This window comes from Anabrus simplex, chromosome 4 (assembly GCF_040414725.1).
Source record: "Anabrus simplex isolate iqAnaSimp1 chromosome 4, ASM4041472v1, whole genome shotgun sequence".
NCBI lineage: Eukaryota > Metazoa > Arthropoda > Insecta > Orthoptera > Tettigoniidae > Anabrus > Anabrus simplex.
In genome coordinates, this window is record NC_090268.1 from 105,133,959 (window position 1) to 105,143,009 (window position 9,051).

General features: G+C 38.6%; 1 protein-coding gene across 1 annotated transcript in view; it reads right to left on the reverse strand.

Moving 5' to 3' along the window:
* The window catches only part of LOC137500462 (uncharacterized), a 56,777-nt gene extending 48,073 nt beyond the window's left edge, over positions 1-8,704 (reverse strand). Inside the window, exon 1 of the mRNA XM_068227359.1 lies at positions 8,694-8,704. Coding sequence (XP_068083460.1) covers positions 8,694-8,704 — 11 coding nt within the window. The remainder of the gene's footprint in view (positions 1-8,693) is intronic.
* Between the last annotated feature and the right edge of the window lie 347 nt (positions 8,705-9,051).

Below are 9,051 nucleotides of genomic sequence, written 5' to 3' on the forward strand. Positions count from 1 at the left end.
AGATCTCAGTGAATTAGAGTAGGTGAAACTTTATCTGACCCTGTAATAATTAAGAGGGGAATTCCTCAAGGCAGTATTATTGGACCTTTATGTTTTCTTATATGTATAAATGATATGAGTAAAGGAGTGGAATCGGAGGTAAGGCTTTTTGCGGACGATGTTATTCTCTATAGAGTGATAAATAAGTTACAAGATTGTGAGCAACTGCAACGTGACCTCGAAAATGTTGTGAGATGGAGAGCAGGCAATGGTATGTTGATAAACGGTGTTAAAAGTCAGGTTGTGAGTTTCACAAATAGGAAAAGTCCTCTCAGTTTTAATTACTGCGCTGATGGGGTGAAAGTTCCTTTTGGGGATCATTGTAAGTATCTAGGTGTTAATATAAGGAAAGATCTTTATTGGGGTAATCACATAAATGGGATTGTAAATAAAGGGTACAGATCTCTGCACATGGTTATGAGGGTGTTTAGGGGTTGTAGTAAGGATGTAAAGGAGAGGGCATATAAGTCTCTGGTAAGACCCCAACTAGAGTATGGTTCCAGTGTATGGGACCCTCACCAGGATTACCTGATTCAAGAACTGGAAAAAAATCCAAAGAAAAGCAGCTCGATTTGTTCTGGGTGGTTTCTGACAAAAGAGTAGCGTTACAAAAATGTTGCAATGTTTGGGTTGGGAAGAATTGAGAGAAGGAAGAAGAGCTGCTCGACTAAGTGGTATGTTACAAGTAACTATTCTCATTTTGGTTCCGTATTGAAGTTGACGTATGTCTCAAGTATTATTACAATATTATAAGTCCACCTATTCAATATTGTATTGAATAGGTGGACTTATAATATTGTAATAATACTTGAGACATAAGTGGTATGTTCCGAGCTGTCAGCGGAGAGATGGTGTGGAATGACATCAGTAGACGAATAAGTTTGAATTGCGTTTATAAAAGTAGGAAAGATCACAATATGAGATAAAGTTGGAATTCAAGAGGACAAACTGGGGCAAATATTCATTTATAGGAAGGGGAGTTAGGGACTGGAATAACTTACCAAGGGAGATGTTCAATAAATTTCCAATTTCTTTGAAATCATTTAGGAAAAGGCTAGGAAAGCAACAGATAGGGAATCTGCCACCTGGGCGACTGCCCTAAATGCAGATCAGTATTGATTGATTGATTGATTGATTGATTGATTGATATTTGAAGAAATTTTGTATTCATAAGTTTGTTCTTTACTAAATTATGTTAATTCATTTTTGGGTTGGCAATATTGACCTTTTCTTTCTGCCAGTTTTGAATTCAGCCAATCCCTAATTTCTGTAATTAATTTTCAGCCCATCACAGGCTTCTTCTTCGAGTTTATGTGTAACTTTTTCATCTACCAATACAATTGGGAGGGTGTGGCTTAATTATTCATGAAAGGTCTCAAACTTTCCCCAAGAGTTTATGAACTGTGGATTTTCACGTCTCTTGGCCACTTGATCAACATCTAACTAAGTGTGTGTATGTGAAACAGGAGGCGGGAGGTGCCTCTTTCATCAGGCAGCTGTTCTTCAGCAAGGTAATGGCCGTTTAACATCTTTAATTCTTGCTAACTCCGCAGTTTAACCTGAGAGAAGGGTCTGAAACTTTAATATGTAACCAACTTCTCTAAAATGTAAGTTTACCGAGCTCGATAGCTGCAGTCGCTTAAGTGTGGCCAGTATCCAGTATTCGGGAGACAGTAGGTTCGAACCCCACTGTCGGCAGCCCTGAAGATGGTTTTCCGTGGTTTCGCATTTTCACACCAGGCAAATGCTGGGGCTGTACCTTAATTAAGGCCACGGACGCTTCCTTCCCACTCCTAGCCCCGTCCTGTCCCATCGTCGCCACAAGACCTATCTGTGTCGGTGCGACGTAAAGCAAGTAGCAAAAAAAAAATGTAAGTTCTGCTGGCTAATGTGAAAATTTCATAAAATCTGTAACTGTAATTTGGGGATAGAGAGTGATGCACCCTCTCGAGCTCCCCTTCATTTTGGTTTGAGGTGACTACATTTTGTAACTAATTTTCTCTCTTCTGTAATGTTTTAAATTTCCTCATTATACGAGTCACCTCCATAGTTTGGGATTAGCCCCTGTTTCATTGGCCTAGTGCCCATTAGGTTTTAAGAAGTCACATAGAGGAGTGCAAGTATTCGCCTCCTTTCATTTTGTGTTTGGGCCATTTATTTAACTGTTATTTTTTTTAAACGAAGGCCCTATAGGTTGGGTACGAGATACCCCTGTTTCATTTTTGTAAGTTGTGCCTTGATGGCAAGTAATTGTAAGGTCTGACATTGCCTTGAAAAGGCTTGAAAAACTGAGAGCGTGTCAGCTCTGTTCAAGTGTGGTAACTGTGCCTCTGGGAGGCTTTATATTTGGAGTCGGGAGCAAGTTCTCCAGGGACTAGGGGTTTTCTGCCCTTGTGTAAAATAGGAATCTGTTGTAAGGTCGAGCTGAGAGCTCAGGGAATGTAATGCGAGGGGCTGGAAGCCTGGATTACTAAACTGTCACTAAATTTTGGATGTACTTGCCTTGTATAAATTTTGTTTTGGTACCTGGTATGTTATTGTTATCTTAACTAGTGAAGTTAAATTTTGGTTGTTATTGATTGTTGAAACTCAGAAAATATAACCATTTTTAAAGTTTTAAATTAACTTTGGTTTGGTAGTTAGACCCATTCACCTCGGCACCTTTTTTCACCTCTGCTGATCCACCAACCTCAGTAAAAAAAATTATTAACAAAAAATTAATACTTTGGATGGTACATGTTTCGCCTATCAATAGTTGGCATCATCAGCCATATTTTTTTACCTTTAAGAATAGATCAGGTACCTGATTGGAAATGAGTTATGAATACTGTTAAAAACTATGTCTTATAAAATGGATTGGAGATAGCTAAACAATTATTATAGTATAAAATTTAGTATACTGTTACTTAACAATATTTGTGTTAATATTTGAGTCTAAAGACATGACAATTTTTTTGAGGATTATGACATGGGGGGGTGGTTCTTGATATTAAAAGATGTTATAATAAAGACAAAAATCAGAAAGCACATTCCATTTAATTGTCAAATGGCGTGTTGTTTAAAACTTGTGGAAAGTTAAGTATTGGTAATGGTCGTTAGTTCTTGAAGTTAATAGGTATTGATTTTTATTTATTAGCTTTTAAATTTTGAAGAATTTTCATATGGCCAGGTTCTTTTTGAGATAATATTAGTTGGAATTTTTGGTGCCGTAGACTATATTGAAGTTTGTGTAGACGTCATTAGGTCATCTTCTTTGATGTAGTATTTGTGGGAAGAGTTTGTGATAGGTGTGTTTCTTTGTTGTTGGACGTGTTGAGGTGAACATACTAGTCAAAAGGGAACGTTGTTGTCAATCGGTGGGTAGCCAAGTGTATGATGAAATTCCCTTCGACCGTTAAGATGTTAACTTATGTTGAGGGCTTTAGAGCAACTGGCTCTGGACAGAAGCTGCTAAAGAATATGGATTCATTTTCAGCCAAGAGAATCAATCAATCAATCAATCAATCAATCAATCAATCAATCAATCAATCAATCAATCAATCTGTACCGGGAGGTACACCTCAACGCCGCGCATTCAAATTCAGTGCCTAATGAACTCCTCTATTGGTAAAACAGTGAAACTGAAACTACACCAACTTGGAACTTTACTCAGAAGAGGTCACCACTAAAATATGGAGTAATTTTGTTATTGTACTGTTTCCTAAACTGAGTGAATTTCTACTTGTTTTGTTTGACATTCATCAAGAAGTTTGGACATTCTTCCACAGAGGACACTACTAAAAACTATGTTCATGCACCCTGGTGCGAAGTGAAAGAACTTTTGATTTAAAGAAGTTTTGTATTCATAAGGTTTTTTTACTAATTGATGTTCATTTATTTTTGGGTTGGCAATATTTACCTTTTCTTTCCACCAGTTTTGAGTCCAACTAATCACTAATTTCTGTAATTAATTTTCCACCTATCACCGGCTTCTTCTCCGATTCTGAGTGTTACGTTTGAAATCTACCAATAAAGTTCTGTGGGTGTGTCTTGATTATTCATGAATGATCTCGAACCTTCCCTGAGGGTTTATAAACTTCGGCTTTTCACGTCTCTTGGCCAATAATAATAATTTCGTGTGGCTATTTCTAGCCGAGTGCAGCCCTTGTAGGCAGACCCTCCGATGAGGGTGGGCGGCATCTGCCTTGTGTAGGTAACTGCGTGTTATTGTGGTGGAGGATAGTGTAATGTGTGGTGTGTGAGTTGCAGGGATGTTGGGGACAGCACAAACACCCAACCCCCGGGCCATTGCAATTAACCAATGAAGGTTAAAATCCCCGACCCGGCCGGGAATCGAACCAGGGACCCTCTGAACCGAAGGCCAGTACGCTGACCATTCAGCCAACGAGTCGGACTCTTGGCCAATTGATCGTCATCTTACTGAGTGTGTGTGTCAAAGCAGGAGGCAGGCGGCCTCTTTCATCGGTGGGCAGTTCATCAACAAGGTAATGGCCACATAACATCTTTCTTTTTTTCTTGCTAACTCAGCAGTTTAACCCGAGGGACAGGTCCGAATCTTTAACTATGTAACCTTCTTTTCTAAAATGTAACCTTCTGCTGGCTAATGTAAAAACCTTCATAAACCTTTAACTGTAAATCGGGGATAGAGAGTGATGTACACTCTTGAGCTCCCCTTCATCTTGGTTTGAGGGGACTACGTTTCATAACTGTTTTTCTTTCTGTAACGTAATTTCTAAACAAGTCACCTCCATAGTTTGGGAATAGCCCCTGTTTCATTGGCCTAGTGCCCTGTAGGTTTTAAGAGTTCATATCTAGGAGTGCAAGTATTCGCCTCCATTCATTTTGTGTTCAGGCCATTTATTTATTTAACCGTTATTCTTGTTCCATAAAAGTCCAGTAGGTTGGGTATTAAATACCACTGTATAATCATTTTCGAATTGAAAATTGTGCCTTGAAAGGCCAGAAATTGTAAGTTGATGTGGCCTTGGGTGGGCTTGGAAAACTGAGAGCCTGTTAGCACTTTTTCAAAGTTTTTGTAAGATTAATGAATGCCTCTTGAAGGCTAGATGTTGTAATTTTGGGAGTAAGTGCTCTTTGAATTAGGGGATTTCTGCCCTTGTGCAAATTTGTGCTCTTTTGTAAATTTGAGCTAGTAGCTCAGGAAATGTAAAGCTAGGGGCTTAAAACCCAAAGAGTTAAGATTCTGAATCTTGGATTTTTCCCAATCTTGTTCAATGATTGCTACTTGTACCTGTATCAAAATTGTTAAGTTTGAAGTTAAAAAAAAAATATAACCTTCAGATTAAGTTTTAAATTCTATTCTTGACATTGTAGTTAGACCCATTCATCCCGGCACCTTCTTTCACCTCTTTCTGCTCCAGAATTGTTCAAATTACTTCAATTGTTTGTCCTTCAAGTAAGTAATGATGTGTGAACTTATTAAATAATAAACTTCCTATGATATAAGCTACATAATTAGCAACAATTTTGAAATTACCTGAAATTTTAAAATTTTGGTCAGTCGGTTAACAATAAAAACATACTAGTGTTATTTAATACATACCACTTAGTCGAGCAGCTCGTCTCCTTTCTCTCAAAAGTCTTCCCAGCCGAAACTTTGCAACATTTTTGTAACGCTACTCTTTTGTCGTCGGAAATCGCCCAGAACAAATCGAGCTGCTATTCTTTGGATGTTTTCCAGTTCTTGATCAAGAAATCCTGGTAAGGGTCCCATACACTGGGACCATACTCTAGTTGGGGTCTTACCAGAGACTGATATGCCCTCTCCTTTACATCCTTACTACGACCCCTAAATACCCTCATAACCCTGTGCAGAGATCTGTACCCTTTATTTACAATCATATTTATGTGATTAGCCCAATGAAGATCTTTTCTTATATTAAGACCTAGGTATTTACAATGATCCCCAAAGGGAACTTTCACCCCAACAACACAGTAATTAAAACTGAGAGGACTTTTCCTATTTGTGAAACTCACAACCTGACTTTTAACCCCGTTTATCATCATACCATTGCCTACTGCCCATCTCACAACATTATCGATGTCTAATAGACCGTCTACTAGAAAAAGACCTGCACCAGGCCTCTCCGGAGGCCATACGCCATTATTATCGAGGTCATTTTGCAGTTGCTCACAATCTTGTTACTTATTTATTACTCTGTACAGAATAACATCATCTGAAAAAAGCCTTATCTCTAATTCCACTCTTTACACATATCATTGATATATATAAGAAAACATAAAGGTCCAATTCCTTGAGGAATTCCCCTTTTAATTATTACAGGGACAGATAAAGCTTTGCCTACTCTATTCTCTGAGTTCTGTTTTCTAGAAACAGAGCCACCCATTCAGTCACTCTTTTGTCAAGTCCAATAGCACTCATTTTTGCCAGTAGTCTACTGTGATCTACCCTATCAAATGCTTTAGTTAGGTCAATTGCGATACAGTCCAATTGACCTCCTGAATCCAGGATATCTGCTATATCTTGCTGGAATCCTACAAGTTAAGCTTCAGTGGAATAACCATTCCTAAACCCAAACTGCCTTCTATCAAACCCGTTATTAATATCGCAAACATGTCTCACATAAACAGAAAGAATGCTTTCCCAAAGCTTACATGCAATGCATGTCAAACTGACTGGCCTGTTATTTTCAGCTTTATGTCTATCACCCTTTCCTTTATACACAGGGGCTACTACAGCAACTCCACATTCATTTGGTATAGCTCCTTCATGCAAACAATAATCGAATAAGTACTTCAGATATGGTACTATATCCCAACCCATTGTCTTTAGTAAATCCCCCGAAATCTTATCAATTCCAGCTGCTTTTCTAGTTTTCAACTTCTGTATCTTACTGTAAAATGTCATTGTTATCATTTGTAAATTTTAATACTTCTTTATCATTAGTCTCCTCCTCTTTCTGGACATTATCCTTGTAACCAACAATCTTTACATAGCTCACTGAATACTTCTGCCTTTTGAAGATCCTCACATGCACACTCCTCTTGTTCATTAATTATTCCTGGAATGTCCTTCTTGGAACCTGTTTCTGCCTTAAAATACCTGTACATAACCTTCCATTTATCACTAAAATTTGTATGACTGCCAATTATGCTTGCTATCATGTTATCCTTAACTGCCTTCTTTGCTAGATTCAATTTTCTAGTAAGTTCCTTCAATTTTTCCTTACTTCCACAGCCATTTCTATTTCTTTCTCAATTTCTTTCCAGTCTGCACCTCCTTCTCAGTCTCTTTATTTCTCTATTATAATAAGGGGTCTTTACCATTTCTTACCATCTTTTAAGGTACAAACCTGTTTTCACATTCCTCAACAATTGCTTTAAACCCATCCCAGAGTCTGTTTACATTTTTATTTACCGTTTTCCACCAATCATACTTACTTTTTTTAAACTGCCTCATGCCTGCCTTATCAGCCATATGGTACTGCCTAATAGTCCTAATTTTAATACCTTCCTTTCTTTCACATTTATTTTTAACTGTGACAAAAACAGCTTCGTGATCACTAATTCCATCTATTACTTCGGTTTCTCTATAGAGCTCATCTGGTTTTACCAGCACCACATCCAGGATATTTTCCCCTCTAGTTTGTTCCATCACATTCTGAATCAGGTGTCCTTCCCATATTAGCTTATTTGCCATTTGTTGGTCATGTTTCCTGTCGTTCGCATTTCCTTCCCAATTGACATTTGGTTAATTCAGATCCCCTGCTACAATCACATTCCTTTCCATGTTGTTTCCCACATAGCTGATTATCTTATCAAATAATACTGAATCCATGTCAGCGCTACCCTTTCCCGGTCTGTACACTCCAAAAACATCAAGTTGCCTATTATCTTTAGAAATCAGCCTTACACCTAGAATTTCATGTTTCTCAACTTTAACTTTTTTGTAGGTTACAAATTCTTCTTTCACCAGAATGAATACTTCCCCTCCCACCATTCCAATCCTATCTCTACGATACACTCTCCAGTTCCATGAGAAAATTTCTGCATCCATTTCTCAGCCATGATTCAACTCCTATTACAATATCTAGAAAGTATATATCTATTATATTACTAAATTCGATTCCTTTGTTTACAATACTTCAACAGTTGATCACTAACATTTTTATGTCATCCCTACTTGATTTCCAGTTCCCTGTTCTCTTAACACTGCTCCCTAGGCCACCCTGCTTCCCTGAATCTACCTCCCTATAACCCTTCTAAACAAATTTCCTAACTTATATGTACCACTGCGGTTTAGGTGAGGACCATCTGAGTGCAGATTCCTATCTCCTACCCACTCATTAGGATCTAGAAATCTCACTCCCAGTTTTCCACATACCCACTCCATAGTCTCATTATCCCCAATTACCTTCCAGTCAGTATCCCTCCTACACAGTATTCCACTGATAACAATCTCTGCTTCCTTAACTGCATCCGTGCTGCATTTACCAGGTCCCACACATCCCCAACTATGTTGGTACTTATACCTGCTTGTCTTACGTTGTTAATACCAACGTGAACACTACCACCTTCTCCTTTCCCTCCTCCTTCTCTTCTACTTTCCTCAACATCTACCTTAACCTATTCCCTGGATAACACTATACCCTGATACCCTTTTCTCCACTCACTCTCCCGACATGTCTAACGATGGAATCCCCCATGACCAAAGCCTCAACCCTACCCACCTCATTTGATCCCCACCTCTCCTGGTCAGTCCTATCTTTCCTGAAAGCTGCAGAAGCTACTTCCTCCTCCCTTTTCTCCTCCCATGACCCTGTTCCACCTCTCTTTTCTTATCCACTACTCCACATTTCCCTTTCCTACCTTTTTCCTTTCTCCTACTTCCACACTTCTCAGCAACAGTTCCCTGTTCCTCATCTTTCCACACAGCTGATTATCTTATCAAATAATACTGAATCCGTGTCAGCACTACCCTTTCCCGGTCTGTACACTCCAAGACATCAAGTTGCCTATTATCTTTAGAAA